The following is a 17,908-nucleotide window of genomic DNA, read 5'->3' as shown; positions in this document are numbered from 1 at the left end:
TAAGAATCTCTCTCCTGCGGGCACCTGGGTGGGTCAGTGGTGCTAGCTCTCTCCCTCTACCCTCCACCCCCCAAAAAAAGAATGCTTGTCAGCGTGTTTTCTGATCTGTCTCCAAGGGCTTTCTTTCTCCAAGACAGTGTAGAACTGTCTTTTGGATTATACTCGTTCTCAGGGAACCCTTGGATGATTCTGACAAGTTTGGGATGTGGGTACATGGGCTTGTCTCTGTGATTTGGGAACTTGGTGGAGTCCACGTTGATTCTGAGTTGCTTTTGTTGTGGTAGCAGAGGTGATCTGCCTGAAGGGGCTTAGCTCTGTCACATTGGGCAGGGGTCTTCAGGAAACTACATGGTATTTAGAGCTTCAGGGTGAGGGAAAGTTCTGCACAGAAAAATGCAGTGTTAGTCATTGGTGAAATAACAGAGTTTTTATAGGCCGTTAATTTGGATGCAAGGTTCAGTGCGACACAACAGTTTTGTGGTCTGTTTTCGAAGTCATTCCTAGGGATGCCTGGGTGGCTCAGGGCTTGAGCGCCTGCCTTCGACCCAGGGCATGATCCTGGAGCCCCAGGATCGAGTCCCGCATCAGGCTCCCCACAAGGAGCCTGCTTCTCCCTCTCTGTCTCTCTCATAAATAAATAGGTAAAATCTTTAAAAAAAAAAAAAAAAGTTCAAAGTCATTCCTAGTATTCCCTGAGTCCTAAGTAAGAGACATTTCAATAGAAAGTCTGCCTTAAAATTTAATTTGTGTTAGCTTGACCATATGACCCCTTCTTGGCTCTGCTTCATCAAATGAGACGGTTACTCATTTAGCATTTCTTGGCCTCAGGAACCTCCTCAACAGACCTGGGTTCGGACTGTGGTCCCCAAGATCACTGTCAGCTTTCCTTAGTCTGTTGTGTGCTCTAAATGTAATTTAATGATTGAGAAACATCTGTTCCTGAGAGACTCCTCCCTAGAAAGAATCCTTTTCCTGGTCTTTAAGAACTTGGTAGATGGGTCAGCCAGGCTGGACTTGCTTTTTTCCTTTGACCTTTGCCTGGTCTCTGGGAAAGGCAGCGGTTTGCTTCTGCCCGACGTGCTCTGGTATTCCAGCTGCTGAGACGTCGCCCAGCCACTTCCCTGTGCGGGCCACACCCTTATTAGGTTTCTCGCTCCTACAAGTGTTCCCCTGGCTCCAAGGGCGCCGGCCAGGGTCAAGTGGGCTGGAGCAAGGCTGGACGTAGACGGCTGGTTAAAGCGCTGCTGCTTGCGAGCCAGCCGACTGTGCCATGTGTATTCTCATCTTCAGCCTAATTTCATTGTTAAAAAGTGAGAGGGAGGGGCTGGTTTTGAAATGATTCTGGAATTAATACAGGACATCTTGTTCAGTTAGTATGTACTTACCACGTGGGTACCATGTGCAGGACGGGAGTGGGAAATGGGCACCGCCACGCATTGCTGGTGGGAGTATGAAAGGCGCCACCTCTGTGTGGAGCTGTGGGGCACCGTGTGTCTTAGTTGCATATGCTTATGCGGTGACCCCTGGAACACCACAGGTTTGATCTTGTACCGTGCAGGTCCATTTACACACAGAGATTTTCAGCTACATGTATTTTCTCTTTCTTCTGATTTTTTTAAATAACAGCTTCTTTTCTCTAGCTTACTTTATTGTAAGAATATAATATATAATGCTTAGAACATGCAAAATATGTGTTAATCTATGGTTTGTTACCAGTAAGGCCTTTGGTCAAAAGTTATACGTGGAAAAAAAAAAAGTTATACGTGGATTTTTGACCATGTGAGGGGTTGGTGCCACTAACTCCTACATTGTTCATGGGTCAGCTGTGCTCTTTGACCCAGCAGTTCCCCTTACGATTCTTTATTCCACAGATGTCTTCACACCTTTTCAGGGAATGGTTTATGTCCAAGGATATTCATTATAGCAGTATTTTATAATTTGTAATAACAAATAATTTGCAATAAAAATTATTTGTAATAGGAAAAAGATCCAAAATAACTTAAAAACCCAATGAGAGACTAATTAAATAGTTATATTATTAAATAGTATATTATTCTGGTACATCTTGATGAGGAAAAAACTGCTCAGCCATTAAAAATAATGGACCAGGATAGCCCGGGTGGCTCAGTGTTTGGTGCCGCCTTCGGCCCAGGGCCTGATCCTGGAGACTGGGGATCGAGTCCCACGTCGGGCTCCCTGCATGGAGCCTGCTTCTCCCTCTGCCTGTGTCTCTGCCCCTCTCTCTCTCTCTCTCTTTCTCTCTCTCTCTCTGTGTCATGAATAAATAAATAAAAATCTTTAAAAAAAAAATAAAAATAATGGGCCAGGTACTTGGCTGGCTCAGTCAGTGAAGCGTGTGACTCCATCTCAGGGTCGTAAGTTTGAGCTGCACGTTGGGTGTAGAGATTACTTAAAATCTTTAAAAAATAATCATAATAATGGAACAATTCTATGCCCTGATTTAGAACTGTCTCTAAAAATACATTAATAAGTGTGGAGCACAATGATTATATGTTATTTATGTGTTTTTAATAGAATGTCTTCCTAAGAAAACACAAAAAATTGGTGCCAGCAGTTGCCTTGGGGAAGGGTAACTGGGAGATTATGTTGCAGCTTTTAAATTTTGTACCACATATACATGTGTTATCTATCTAAAAGACATTGTCAAAAAAAAAAAAAAAAAAAGATTGTCATGCCCTAAAGGAGTTTACAGTTTAGTCCGACCATTGTAAGAAAGCCCAGATAAGACATAACGGGTAAATACTGTCTTTATGGGAAGGTAGATTTAAACCTGAACCTCTCCTTATGCGCTGGTGGACCTGATACCCATGAGTCATCAGGACAGGCAGGTCTGAGTGTAAAGAGAGACAGCGTCCAAGTCTTCATGTCCTGCCTGGGGAGAGGGCACTGGGGCTACAGCAGTTTCCAGGCCTTGTCCCGTTGTGGTGTGAATGCCAGGGAGCGGCACCACGGCTTGGGAAGAGCCTGGCAGGCCCCAAATCGGTTCTGGATTGGAGTCCTGGCTCTGCCACTTGCCAAACATGTGATCTGGGGCAGTGTTGCTTGGTGCCCAGAGCCTAAATGTGTTCATCCCTAAATGAAGATAAACCACCTCCCTTGGGCCACTGCAGTGAGGCTGGAATGAGATACTGTTGGCGAATACCCCTGTGAACCATGAAGTTCTTGGCAAGCGCCAGCTGTAACAGAAGCTGTTAGGTACCTGCAAGCTGGCAAGTTAGAGCAAGAGATGCCCATTTAAAAATTAAAATGGATCTAAAATGTATCAGTGTATCTTTTCCCCCTCTGCCAAATAACCTGGCAAGGGTTGTAGAGAGGTAGGTGGTTTTGGAATCCTTGACCTTTGACCTTAGGACAAGTCATTTCATCCTCTGGCCTGTTTCCCTGTTTGAAAAATGAAAGGGGCTGTGTGGGTCCTGTGGGCCCTTCCGTGACAGTGTGGCATTAGCAGTAATACCCAGCTCAGCTGACATGAGTCATGCTGACCTAAAAGTCCAAATGTGGGAAGGAAGTCTCTGGGTCTGAGAATTTTCCTTGCGCTGGGGAATCAAGCCTCAGTGGGGAGAGGGGTAAACCATTACCGCCACCAAGAGGGGAGACCAAGAATGCATCAAGTATTTGGCCTTGTATTCATTGTTCTCTGTTCTCTCCACCTCCACGACCTCTTTTGCTTTCAAATGTTTCCTTGGATTAGACCTTTGAAACCAGGTTTAACCCTTGTTTATTGAGTGGGACACTCACACAGTTGTGACTGCGGTACTTTTGTGAGTTGTGATCTCTATGAGGTCTTTCTGTGCAGCCTAATGATACTTGCCTTCCTGCTGCCTTGGCTCCTGTATGCTTCTCATTGTGTCCAAACTAAGGTCAGAGACTGTCTTATTTAGCTTTGCATCCCCAGCACCTAGCAGACTTACTGGCACCTGAGAGGTGATCTGTACATACGTATTAGATGGGGAGATGGGGGGGAACGCCTGGGTGGCGTTGATGCGTTGAGCATCTGCTTTCAGCTCAGGACGTGATCCTGGGTCTGGGAATTGAGTCCCACATGGGGAGCTCTATGTCTCTGCCTCTCTCTCTGTGTCTCATGAATAAATGAATAAAATCTTTAAAAAATAACAGATGGGTGGATTGGCTATCCATTTAGAGTAGTTATGTACACTAATCTTGTTGATCCTGACCATCACCTTTATTTTAACTACCACCATTCCAGTAAAGTGACATTTTAGCCATTAATGGCTCATTATTTCAAGAAGTATTTCATACTCAAAAAAGAGCATGCTAAAAAAAAATTTAAACAGACTCCTTAGAATGTATTTTAACAGAACCTACAGTTAAAAAAAAGAAAACTAAGTGTTTTAGATTGTTTATATGTATTACCATCTAGAATATATATGTATCTAATGTTCAACACCTGCTCCCACCGTGGCAGACAAGGTCTTTGACTAGCGACAGTCAGCCAGTGTACAGTACTTACTCAGCCTCCAAGCCTGGGTGCCCACCCTGGTTCTTGCTTTTTTAAAGTTAATGGTAGGCAGTTAAATCTGAAAAGGAGCTTTAAGATTGAAAAAAATAATTTCTTTTTACAAATGCAGGACCCAAAGAGGGTAAAGGATCCCACAGGGTGTTTAGAAGTAGCAGCGGTGGCTGTAAAGAGCCCCAGGAGGGGCAGCAGGGCTGTTGGGCCTCAGCTTGGATAGCAGAGCCACATGGTGAGTCCATGCCTGGTGAAACTTAGGTAAAGTAGGTTGAAGAGTTAGATCCAGTGTTTCTTGAAGGTTCTTTGGTGGGGGGGGGCAGGTGTGGTAGGTGTATTTTCCAGGAGAATCATTCCAGTAGTGATGGAAGTTCCTTCCGTGTGTGGAGGACGGCATCCAGAACTGAACGTCTATGTGGCTGGTTAAAAAATGTGGAAGAGGGGCCCTTGGGCGGCTCCAGCAGTGTCTGCCTTCCGCTTGGGTCATGATCCTGGGGTCCTGGAACTGAGTCCCTGCTTGGCAAGGGAGTCTGCTTCTCCTCTCCTCCCCCTGCTTGTGATCTCTCTTTCTCTCTCAAATAAATGGATAAAATCTTTTTTAAAACAATGCAGAAGAGGGGCACCTGGCAAGCTCGGTGATTGAGCATCTGCCTTTGGCTCAGGGCGTGATCCCGGGGTCCTGGGATCGAGTCCTGCATTGGGCTCCTCGCAGGGAGCCTGCTTCTCCCTCGGCCTGTGTCTGCTTCTCTCTCTGTCTCTCATGAATAAATAAAATCTTTTTTTTAAAAAATGCGGAAGAGATTAGAAAGATGTATCCTGAAGTTTGCTTATCAAACCAAGCCAGTCCCTTGGCAAACTCCTGCTGCACCCTCTCAGAAGCCCTCCCAGGCTGGTGGCAGCATCCTCCCACACACAGACCACCAAGTAAGAAGCTGCTGGGTCCAGATGTGACACTTCTCCTGGAAGAGTTGGAGCTGTGCACGTTTTGTAGCAGGTGGAATCACCTCCCCTTTTGAAAATTAATGTTCTTTCTGATTCCTTTTTGGCTAAACACATATGTGCCTCTTGAGAAAACCAACAGCCCAAGTTCCTATTCTATTCCCTCTCCGGTTTTGCTTTATCTTTGCATCATGTTTGCAGCCTGCAGACAAACATAATGGGCAAGAGTTCCAGTAAACTGGCTGGATCATATTTCTTAGACTGAGTCATTGCTGAGAAACTTGTTGTGAACAGGAAGCAGCCCATGAAAATGTCTGTACATAGTAACATGCCAGACTCAGGAAACCGGACCGTTTTCTAGTTGAAAGACAAAAGGGTGAAAGGATGGTTCCACTACTCGGGGAAGAGCAAACGTGTGATCGAGGATTTTAAGTTGGATAATTCATCTCTCAGTGTGTATGCAAGAACTTTTATTGTTAGAAAGCCCTGGTGGTTGAAGATTGGGGAAACAATCCTTGGTAAGATTTCTCTAGAAGAAAAAAAAAAAAAAGATTTCTCTAAAAGGAAAACTTGGACTAGTAGAATCTATTACTACCTACTAGGAGTCTCTGCTGACGTAAAACTGCTTGCTAGGTCAGTTATTTTTATTTTTATTTATTTTTATTTATTATGAGAGATAGAGGGGGACAGAGACACAGGCAGAGGGAGGCTCCCTGCAGGGAGCCCGATGTGGGACTCGATCCCAGGTCTCCAGGATCACGCCCTGGGCCGAAGAGGGCGCTAAACCACTGAGCCCCCCGGGCTGCCCTAGGCCAGTTTTGTTTGTTTGTTTGTTTGTTTGTTTGTTTTAGGCCAGTTATTTTTAAAAATGGAGCTATAGTTACACAGAAATTAATTTAGTGACGTTTACACTTGGCCTGTTCAGCTGTAAGGCCCCTTCCGTGTCTAACATTCTGTGATTTTACATATGTGTGTGCACACACACTCTTTGTGATTCTTACCTCCTTAACAGTTATTATAGCAATATATTTAAATGTTAGCAGATGAGGCCAGTAGAATCAAAAGTGCTTGAATGTAGGGCAAACTACAAAGAATTACCTGTCCTCTGCCTTCTCGGGAATGCTCACTGAAAAAAGTTGGCATTGTGTTGTGTCTCTTCTTGTAATGAAGCAGTGGAGAGAAGCAAAGAAGTAAATGAGCAGATAAATGTGTATGAAATATAATAGTCATCAGTGAAATGTATTTCAAAAATACACCTGTTGTCACTTTATTTAGTAAGGATTGTGACTTTGTGAATCAAGGAGACATTTGTTGTTGCCTTATCTGTTTTTCAGAATTCAAGCATCCCCTCGGTTGTGTTGTGGCCAGCTATAGCTCTTCATTTCGGGCGGTGGGATGTGATTCAGGTTCCATCTGGTTTTGCTCAAAAAATATTTGAGCAGCTTCTATGGAAAAAAATATTAAACCAGATTTAGTTTTGAGGTGAATGGTATATCCACCTGGGCATACAACACACGTACGGGGAAAAATGACTGAAAAAAATGACTTAGACTCTGAATGCCAGTAATTAATATTTGAATGAAAGAGAGATCCCAGGGGGAATAAACTTGAAAAGACTTATTTATTATATTTTTAATGGAAATATATAATTTTACGGAGTATAGCCAGAGACATGATTTCATGCTTACACAATTAAATTGAAAAGTGTGTTCATTTTCTGTTTACAAGCTTAGCAATCTGTCCAGTTTTTTTTTTTTTTCTTTCACTTGATTGGTAAAATTTATTTTTAGAAGCAAACCTCCCACCACCTTGCCATCCTCAGGAAAAACTAGAGGCAGGGGAGAGCACTGGGTTGAGAGGTGCAGGCCTCATTCATATGTGTGAATATTTTATAGAAGGCATTTTCTTTTTCTTTCTAGATACTTTCTCAAAGCTTCAGTTTACAGAACTACTTTAAGAGGAGATTGTGCTATCTTGCCTTATCTTTCTCATTTTTTGGATCATCTGAGTATGAAAAATGCCGGTTTGTTTGTCCAAGGCCTTTGTCTTTTCTTTTTATTGAAACAAAGATGTTTGTTTCAAAGTGGTCTGAGTTAATAATCCAACTTCAGAGTCCCCGTGAAACATGTACTAGATGACACAGACAGCAAAGGAGGATATATACATTTTAAATAGGAATCTTTCATTTGGACCAGATGGTGATTTAATGCGAATTGTCAAACATTTATGTTTCTTATTAAATCGTCATCTTTTGTGTAAGCCACGCTAGCAGCATAATTTGCAACACACTCAGGAATCACTAAAGGACAACAAAAAATTCAGATACTAAGTGGCTCCATATGGCGCGGGAAGGCCCGCAGCGGCGCCCTGGCCCTCGGAGCCTTTGCCCTGGTCTCCGGGAAGGACCTGCCGAATGCCCTCGAAGCCACCCCCTGCTCCCCTCTCCTGCCCTAACCTCTCTGGACGGCCCTTGCTCGCCGGGAGCTCTCCCTTCTCGGCCAGGGTTTGCGTGCGGCGGCCGCGTGGCTCGCCCCGGGCATTTCCCCTCCGCCGGCCCGTGTCCTGTTGCTGCGGGCTCCGCCCGGCCGCTTCCTCTGGGGGCGGAGGCGGTCGCTTGTGGCCGAAGTCACGGGCCGGTCACAGGGGCCGGTCACAGGGCTCGGGCAGGAGGTGCTCGGCCCGAGGGCAGCACCCAGCACCCGGCCCTGGGCTCCCACCGGCCCGTCTTGGCTGGACGCCTTTCTCATTTTCAACATAGAGCTTTGAATATTTCTTTTTTTTTTTTTTTAATAATACTTACTTATTTATTCATGATAAACAGAGGGGAGGGGGCAGAGACACAGGCAGAGGGAGAAGCAGGCTCCACGCAGGGAGCCCGATCCCGGGTCTCCAGGATCACACCCTGGGCCCAAGGCAGGCGCTCAACACTGAGCCACCCAGGGATCCCCGAGCTTTGAATATTTCATAGAATATCAAATCCCTGAAGGTTTTTGCTTCGGAACATGATGTGAAAATTTGAGTAACACACAGGATGACATATTAAGGCCGTGACAAGAAACCTGTTGTTGCTTCATTCTGAATTTCATCAGAACATCGGTTTTAAGGAACCCAAGGTAGTAAGAACGACCCTCGCTTTTATTTCGAAGCAGAAGTTTCCTTTTAGAGACTTCTCATAGCAACAATAAATATCACATAAAAATAAACTTTAATATACGGAGGAAGAGCTCTGAGAACACTTTGAAACCTGTTTGGGGGCCACTGTGCCCCCTGAAGGCTGCCCAGCCACATTTAGGACAGTTAGATGTCACTGGAATCCTCTTTTGGAGACATTCCGGGTGGAGACAGTAAGCTGCTTGACCTCCCGGGGCCCAGCGTTGTTTCAGGTCAGAGGAGAACAGGATGCTCAAGGGCTGATCTAGATGCTGCTTCATGATGTATTTTTCCTGTTTGTTGATGGGGATCCATCCAGGTGTTTGGGAGCATATTCTGGGAAATTTTTCTCTTAACGTTAGCACATATATCTTCATTCTGTTCCTTGACACTTTATATAGGTGGTTCGAGCATAAACATGTACATTTAAGTTGAACTTTTTATCTTGCTAAAGTACAAACATACCATAGCAGAGACAAAGTATAGTGGCCTTCCAAGTAGTCATTTCCCAGATCAACATTCTATTCACCTGGTGGGTAATGGGAAATTCTTTAAAATTGAATTCGTTTGGCCGTGCATCGAAGGGGGGGCCCAGCAGGGACTGAACGGCAGTTGAGCAAGTGTGTGTGTGTACACAGAAGTAAACATGAAAGTAGAGGTTGTGTGCTTTGTCTTCAACACGTGTTGCACAAACCGGGTAGTCACACCCTCCCTGAGGAGGAACCAAGGAGCTTCTTTGCTGAGTGTTACTTCAGGCGCCCAGTACAGTCAGGTCCACAGCTTCATCATCATCCGTTGGCTGGAGTTGGATCTTCTGTTCTGGCAGGTGTTAGAACCATCACTGGGCGCTCCGGTGGCTCAGCCGCTGAGCATCTGCCTTTGGCTCGGGTCGTGATCCCGGGTCCTGGGATCGAGTCCCACATCGGGCTTCTCCCACGGAGCCTGCTTCTGTCTCTGCCTGTGTCTCTGCCCCTCTCTCTCTCATGAATAAATAAAATCTAAAAAAAACCAAAACCATCACTGTCAGCATGCATAGCAACAATAGCATATGCTTTACATTTATAGAGAGATTTCTTTCATGTCTCAGTTGATCCACCAACATCTGTATGATAGGGGTAGGCTCGAACAAGCATGTACTAAATTTAGAGCTAAACCATCTGAACCCACTTGAGACATCTCCTCTGGTGCGGAGGAAAGAAGGAGAAAGGAAAGAACAGACATGTATCAACTCCTGTGACTGCCACCTGGGAATTCTAGAGTAAACTACAGTAGGAATTTTCTTTCGGCCCATGGGGCTGGGTTCTGGGGATACCCTGGAATAGTCTGACCTGTGAGCAGGGATTTGCAACAGAAACTGCTTCAGTGTTCATTCGGCTTTTATGAAAAAATCAAAAGTGGATCATGGTTTCTTTTTTTGGGGGGGGGGTTTATCTGGGATCTCTCAACAAGGAAAAGCTTCTGCCTTGGCCTTGGAGAGAAAGCACGAGTGTGGGGAGGGGAGCACGGGGAGGGAGACGCAGACTGCTGAGCAGGGAGCCCAGGACCCCGAGATCATGGCCTGGACGCGTACCCGAGAGCCAGCCGGGCGCCCCCACGTTCCTTTTACTGCTCTGGAGAGCTCGGCTCGCTGGCCCGTCAGTGTTCGAGAAGGACTGGAGTTTGGTTGCGGCTGTGATCGTGCTTGTCTTTAGTGCTGGCGCTTAGTGGGTGTGGGACCCTGAGGACCGCCCTGGCCCTGGCCCTGGCCCCCTGGCTCCAGCGGGAGAACAGCCCGGAGGGATCCCCAGTTCACCAGGGTCGGAGCTGAACCACTCAGGATTTTAAGGTAGAATTCGCTGTGCCTTGAACCGTTGTGTTTCATGTGACCCTTGGATAAACCTGCCCATTAAAATGGAAACACATCATCTTTATTTTTTTATTTTTTTTAAGATTATATTTATTCATGAGAGAAAGAGAGAGAGGCAGAGACCCAGGCCGAGGGAGAAGCAGGCTCCCTGCGGGGAGCACAACGCGGGCCTCGATCCCGGGCCCCCGGGGTCACATCTGGGCCGCAGGCGGCGCTAAACCGCTGAGCCCCCGGGGACCCCCACACCTCATCTTTGAAATGGAGCTCCTCCCAGGGGCGGCGGGGCTGAGGAGCGCCCGGTTCCGCCCTGCGGGAGCCGAGGTCAGGGGCTCAGCACCGCGGCGCTTCCGTCGCGCAGTTCAGGGAGCCGCGTCGGTCGGGTTTCGTATTTTCCGTGTGACTTGTGGTCCCAGAGGCCCGAGGGGAGCCGCGGGCTGGTCAGTGCGGCGGGCCGGGCCCGGGAGGCCGGCGGCTCCCCAAAGCCTCCAGAGAGGCTGCCCTCCCCAGGGCCCGGGCCGAAGGTGGCCTGGGCTCCCCGCTCTCGGCTGGAAATAGCCGCTCAGGAGGCATCGCGCCCCTTGGTCCCGGGAGGAGCCAGTCGGCGGGTCTAGACCTGGTGCCGGTGTCCGAGCCGGTGTCCCCGGGGCAGCCGGTGTCCCCGGCCGGACCCGCTGTCAGCCCTGCTCCCCTCCCCGCGCCTGGATCTCTCCACTGTTAGTCTCATTATATTATTTTCAGTACAGATGACTTCTTAGCTGGGAAGTGATCTAAATGTCCTACAGGGGGACGCCTGGGGGCTCAGCGGTCGGGCACCGCCTTCGGGCCAGGCCATGACCCCGGGGACCCAGGATCGAGTCCCATGTCGGGCTCCGCACAGGGAGCCTGCTTCTCCCTCGGCCTGGGTCTCTGCCTCTGTGTCTCATGTATACATAAAAATTTTTTTGATATTATTTATTTATTTATTCAGAGAGAGAGAGAGGCAAAGACACAGGCAGGGGGAGACATAAAATCTTTAAAAAAATACAAATTTATTTCCTACCTGTGTAGACTTTTCCAAAAACTAAAGTTGTAAGTCAGAAAAATTGCTTTTTGACACATTTGTGATTAGAAAAATCTAGACGTGGTACGTCGGCCTAGCTTTGTCACAGAGATCAAAATAACCATTACTCTCGTGGCAAGACTCTCCCTGTATCTTAAAACTTTTAGTACCTTCCATCCTTCCCTGGAGCCATGTTTGTTTGTTTTTAATTTATTTTGTGTTTGTTTTTAAGAGGGTTATTTGTGATTTCCCAGAAGTGAAACCCTTTCCCAGGGCAGCCCCTTGCAGCCCCCTGCTTCACCTGCGGGTCACGAGATGACCATTAGCCAGGACTTCCCCGTACTCATTTGTGCAGGCCTCCGGAGCGAACACCCAAGTCCGGAGATTGTTTCCATAAATGAACCACAGGAACAAGAGTTGCTAGAGATGATGGGGGAAAGTAATCCGTGTAGGAAACACCAAAAGAATGGTGCTGTTTCACAGCTGCTAGATTGACATTTAGCAGGGGTTTTCCCCCACTCTGTAAACTGGATATTTGCTGAGTTTAGAAGAAACTCCACATATTTGATCATGTTTCCCAAACTCCCATTTCTCATAGTAAACCAGTGGCTTGGAGTTACTCTCATTTCTGTATTCCATTAAACACGTGTGGGGCTTCCCTTAATTCAAGAGCTTTAATGTGCGTGTTCCTTTGCTCCGTAGTGACCTCTACTACCACCCGGTCATTAATAATCCAAGTTATAAGTATTAGAATGGATGGCTGTTTGTACGTTCTTGTTTCTTGATTCATTGATTGGAATTAACCGTGTCCTTCCAGAACATGGGATCTGTGTTCCCATTCAGATCGTCATCTCCCTACCACCGGCCATCAACAGTGGCATAATGTAAACTACATGATATCTGCCATTTTAAAAACCATCTTAACCATGGTCTCTCTCTTTCCCTTTTTTTAAACATAGGACATGGATTTGATTGACATACTTTGGAGGCAAGATATAGATCTTGGGGTCAGTCGAGAAGTATTTGACTTCAGTCAACGACGGAAGGAGCATGAGCTGGAAAAACAGAAAAAACTTGAAAAGGAAAGACAAGAACAACTCCAAAAGGAGCAAGAGAAAGCTTTCTTTGCTCAGTTACAACTAGACGAAGAGACCGGTGAATTCCTTCCGGTTCAGCCAGCCCCACACATCCCATCGGAAACCAGTGCATCTGCCAACTACTCCCAGGTACAGAAAACTCTGTTCTTGGGAAGGTGTGTGGCAGGGTTTATGGAACTAATACCGACCCAAGAGTTAAAACATCTGGATTTGAGTTTCACTTCACCTTTTTTTATGCCTTTTACTGTCTTCATGACCATATCAAGTCACCTTCCCAACCTCAGCTTCCTGATGAGTTCCTCACAGAGTTGTAGGATTGGGAGGACATAAATCACGGGAAGGTGCTTTCTAAGCTGTGGAAACATACGTAAGTGTCAAGCAGCAGCGGTGGTGGCAGCGGTAAAAGTAGTACAGAGTACTCGCATCTTGTCTGCAGATGAGCAGTTGCAGCTCAGAGATTCAGTAACTTGCTTGCCCGGAGCGCTCAAAACTGGGGAAACCAAGATTCAAACCCAGATAGTCTGGTTGATTTGATTCTGTGCTCTGTACTACACTAAACTGATTTCGGAAAGAAGATAAATGTCTAACTAAATTATAAACACCGTATGACACTGAACAATCTTTTTTTTCTTTTATGTCTCTCTCTTTTATCTAGGTTCCCCACATTCCCAAGCCAGATGCTTTGTACTTTGATGACTGCATGCAGCTTTTGGCAGAGACATTCCCGTTCGTAGATGACAATGAGGTACATTTGGTTAACAGTGAAACTCCTCCACTATATCTAATCACTGTATCTAATATATCCTCTAAGTGTGTCTCCGGTAAAAAAAAATATTTTAAGAGGAAATTTTGTCAAAGAATCCTTAGCCTGTAGATAACTTTACAATTAAAAAAAATATATCTCTACAAAATATACACTTACTGCTGTATAGCCAGAAGCATGGATCTGCATAACCATGGAAACAAATGACTCATTGGTTGTAGGTACTTAGAAATAAATTTTGGTGTGTAAAAAGCAAGCTGGGTAATAAACCAAGACTTGCTCAATTAACACTTTTAGTAAATTTATTATGTTTGAAGCACTATACTAGATATTTTTACTGAGACATACAAATTAAAAATCCTAAAGATTTATACTTATTTTGAAATTTACCTTTGAATGTATAGGATAAAACAACTAAACTAGTAAATGATTAAGTTTAGAGTCGGGCAGGGGAAAAAGAGATTTGTTTCATTAATAAGTGGTTTCATAAGTGGTTATAACTAAAGAAATAGAGAACTGTTAGCCAAGTCCAGTTGAAGGTGTTGTGGGGGTGCCTTGGGGTGTACTTCTCCACTGATGCTGGCAGACTCATGGAGATAAATGCTCTGTCAATTGTAGGTTTCTTCAGCTGCATTTCAGTCCCTTGTTCCTGATATTCCCAGCCAAATCGAAAACCCAGTCTTCATTGCTCCTAATCAGGCTCAGTCACCTCAGACTCTTGCCGTTCAGTCAGTCATTGCTGATTTAGACAATATGCAGCAGGACATTGAGCAAGTTTGGGAGGAGCTACTATCCATTCCAGAACTGCAGGTAACTAAGATCTAATATCAATAAATACCAAAGACACTTTGATATTCAGTGCCTTTAATTATCCAGTTACTATTTACATGCCACCTACTTAATGGAAGGATTGGAAGGTGCTTTTTTTAATATTTTATTTATTTATTTGAGAGAGAGGGAGAGAGCAGGAGAGCATAAGGGAGAGAGCAGGGGAGCATAAGCGTTGGAGAGGGGGAAGCAGGGAGCCCGATGTGGGGCTCCATCCCAGGACCCTGGGATCATGACCTGAGCCATGGAAGCTGCTTAATTGAGTCACCCAAATGCCCAGGAGGGTGCTTTTATTTTTATTTTTTTATTCATGAGAGACAGAGGCAGAGACATAGGTAGAGGGAGAAGCAGGCTCCATGCAGAGAGTCCAATGCAGGACTCGATCCTGGGACCCTGGGATCACACCCTGGACTGAAGGCAGAATCTTAACCACTGAGCCACCCAGGCGTCCCAGAGGGTGCTTTTAAATTAGTCCTGAGAGGGGCACCTGGCTGGCTCAGTCACAGGAGCATGCTACTCTTTCAGAGTTGTGAGTTTGAGCCCCACCTTGGGTGTAAAGATTACGTAAATAAACTGGAGTCACAAGAGTTGCCCATGATCACTTACGTGCAGTTGTTTTTTTTTTGTTTGTTTGTTTGTTTTTTAATTTTTTTAAGCTTTTATTTATTTATTCGTGACAGACAGAGAGGCAGAGACACAGGCAGAAGGAGAGGGAGAGAAGCAGGCTCCATGCAGGGAGCTGGACACGGGACCTGATCCCCGGCCTCCAGGATCACATCCCGGGCCAAAGGTGGCGCCAAACTGCTGGGCCACCTGATTGTCTTGAGGAAAGATCTGGTCTTTGTAGACCAGAAGTCTGACCTAGGAACTGTGAAAATAATGTACATACTTAGACATAAATATGTTAGAAATGGATGGGAATTAGCTGAATTACAGAAGAGCTTGGAAAGAATGGGGGTGGGGAATCAGAATCAGATATAGATTTCCAGCTTTTAAAACTATTTGCCATCAGGGGCACTTGGTCGGTTCAGTTGGTGGAACATGGAAATCTTGATCTCGGGGTTGTGAGTTCAAGCCCCATATTGGGTATAGAGATTACTTATAAAATCTTTAAAAAATAAATATTTGCCATGAAATATAGACTATCTGCTATCAAAAATATTTCACCTTGATTTACATTTAGTAAAAATTTCTTTTCCACAGTGTCTTAATATTCAGAATGACAAGTTGGTCGAGACTAGCATGGTGCCAAGTCCAGAAACCAAAATGACAGAAATCGACAACAATTATCATTTCTACCCCTCAATGCCCTCACTGGAAAAAGAAGTAGGTAACTGCAGTCCACCTTTTCTCAGTGCTTTCGAGGATTCTTTTAGCAGCATCCTCTCCACAGAAGATTCCAGCCAGCTGACAGTGAACTCATTAAATTCAGATGCCACAATAAACACAGATTTTGGTGATGAATTTTATTCTGCTTTCATAGCAGAACCCAGTAGTAGCAACAGCATGCCTTCCTCTGCTTCTTTCAGCCAGTCACTCTCTGAACTTCTTAATGGGCCCATTGATGTTTCTGATTTATCACTTTGTAAAGCGTTTAACCAAAACCACCCTGAAAGCACAGAATTCAACGATTCTGACTCTGGCATTTCACTGAACACAAGTCCTGGCATGGCATCACCAGAACACTCAGTGGAATCTTCTGTCTATGGAGACACAGCACTTGGCTTCAGTGATTCTGAAATGGAAGAGACAGATAGTGCTCCTGGAAGTGTCAAACAGACCGGTCCTAAAACACAGCCGGGACAGTCTGCTGGAGATCCAGCCCAGCCCCCGTCACCATCTCCAGGGCCCAGTGCTCCAGCGCATGACGCCCAGTGTGAAAACACGCCAAAGAAAGAATCGCCGGTAAATCCTGGTCATCGAAAAGCCCCATTCACAAAAGACAAACATTCAAGCCGCTTGGAGGCTCATCTCACAAGAGATGAGCTAAGGGCAAAAGCTCTCCATATCCCATTCCCTGTTGAAAAAATCATTAACCTCCCTGTTGATGACTTCAATGAGATGATGTCAAAGGAGCAATTCAATGAGGCTCAGCTGGCATTAATTCGAGATATACGCAGGAGGGGCAAGAATAAAGTGGCTGCTCAGAATTGCAGAAAAAGAAAACTGGAAAATATAGTGGAACTGGAACAAGATTTGGATCATTTAAAAGATGAAAAAGAAAAATTGCTCAAAGAAAAGGGCGAGAATGACAAAAGCCTCCATCTACTGAAAAAACAACTCAGCACTTTGTATCTTGAAGTCTTCAGCATGCTCCGTGATGAAGATGGAAAACCTTACTCTCCCAGTGAATACTCCCTGCAGCAAACAAGAGATGGCAATGTATTCCTTGTGCCCAAAAGTAAGAAGCCAGATATTAAGAAAAACTAGATTTGAGAAGAAGTGACTTTTTCCGAGCTAGTGGGTTGTTTGTTTTTTTTTGTACTGTTATACTAAAAGCTCCTACTGTGATGTGAAATGCAAAAATATACTTTATAAGTAATTCTATGCAAAATTATAGTCAAAACTAGTGTAGAAAATAATATAAACTTTAAAAAGCATTAAAGTAAGTCATCAGTATGCTGAATCAGTAGTTTCACTTTAACTGCAAACTTAATTTCTTACAACACCATTTGGGCTAGTTTCTGTATAAGTGTAAATACTACAAAAACTTTATTTATACTGTTCTTATCTCATTTGTTACGTTCATAGGTTTATATGATATGACATCTGGCTAAAAACAAATTGTTGCAAAACTAACCACTATGTACTTTTTTATAAATACTGTATGAACAAAAAGGCATTTTTTTTATATTAAATTGTTTAGCCCTGGCAAAAACCAATTTAGTTGAAAAGCTGGTACTAATAAAGGAATATTATGACTGTTAAATTATTTCTTGGGAATTCGAGTTTATTGTTATTTTCCATAACACCACCACACTTTACATATTTAGGTGTTTTGCATTGTCAGAATGTTTTCAAAGTGTGAAAAGCATTTTATACTAAACTTCTGGTCCCAGAGATACAAAGAAATAATGTCTATCAAGATATTTTCTCTCTTCAATAGCAAGTATATCTCAAACGGTGTTTTCTTGACATGAAAACGTTGTTTCCTCGTGTCAGTACATTGAGGCCCACCATGTGCTAGGTGTCCTCTAAAGTACAGAAGACACCATGGAAATCCCTGTCCTGTAATTGAAGCCAGCAAACCTTACACCTGCCAGGATCGGGAAGGCCAGTAGAAAGGAAGCATTGCAATTTAAAATAGGGTTGCACAGGCTTTGGGGGGTGGGGGTGCCCAACAGACTTGGTCAATTAGCGGCCAACTGTATTTTGGCTCAGGCCATGAGATCAAGCCCGGTGTCAGGCTCTGCACTGGTTGTGGAGCCTGCGTAAGAGCCTCTCCCTCTCTCTCTGCCCCTACGCTAAAATACAGGGTTGTGAATAGGAAAAGCCTTGAGATGGCAACATCTGTAAAGTGTGGGAGACTCATTCTGTTAGCTAAAGAATATTGCCAACAAGACTGAAGATGGAGAAGCAGCAGGTAGAGGAGTGCAACATGGATGGCACAGATTCTTGTTACACCTTCACAAAGGCTCTGGCTTTTATCTAGCAACATGGGAACCACCGGCATTTAGTAGGATTAACATCTGGTTTTTAAGTTTCCTTAGGCATGTGTTGAAAATAGTCTAGGGGGTTAAGATGGGAGCAGTTA

The 17,908-nt window shown here is 44.8% G+C and overlaps 1 protein-coding gene across 5 annotated transcripts in view; it reads left to right on the top strand.

Annotated features, from left to right (window-relative positions):
- The window catches only part of NFE2L2 (nuclear factor, erythroid 2 like 2), a 97,732-nt gene extending 80,646 nt beyond the window's left edge, over positions 1–17,086 (top strand). For all 5 annotated transcript variants that reach the window (XM_038584946.1, XM_038584942.1, XM_038584943.1 and 2 more), the window contains exons 2-5: positions 12,426–12,692; positions 13,219–13,308; positions 13,945–14,136; positions 15,358–17,086. In XM_038584946.1, coding sequence (XP_038440874.1) covers positions 12,429–12,692; positions 13,219–13,308; positions 13,945–14,136; positions 15,358–16,584 — 1,773 coding nt within the window. In that variant the 5' untranslated portion in view covers positions 12,426–12,428 and the 3' untranslated portion in view covers positions 16,585–17,086. The remainder of the gene's footprint in view (positions 1–12,425; positions 12,693–13,218; positions 13,309–13,944; positions 14,137–15,357) is intronic.
- Positions 17,087–17,908: the final 822 nt, after the last annotated feature.

Source organism: Canis lupus, chromosome 36, assembly GCF_011100685.1.
Source record: "Canis lupus familiaris isolate Mischka breed German Shepherd chromosome 36, alternate assembly UU_Cfam_GSD_1.0, whole genome shotgun sequence".
Taxonomy (NCBI): Eukaryota; Metazoa; Chordata; class Mammalia; order Carnivora; family Canidae; genus Canis; species Canis lupus.
Note: the sequence above shows the minus strand (reverse complement) of the source record. Positions and strands in the feature narration are given on the sequence as shown.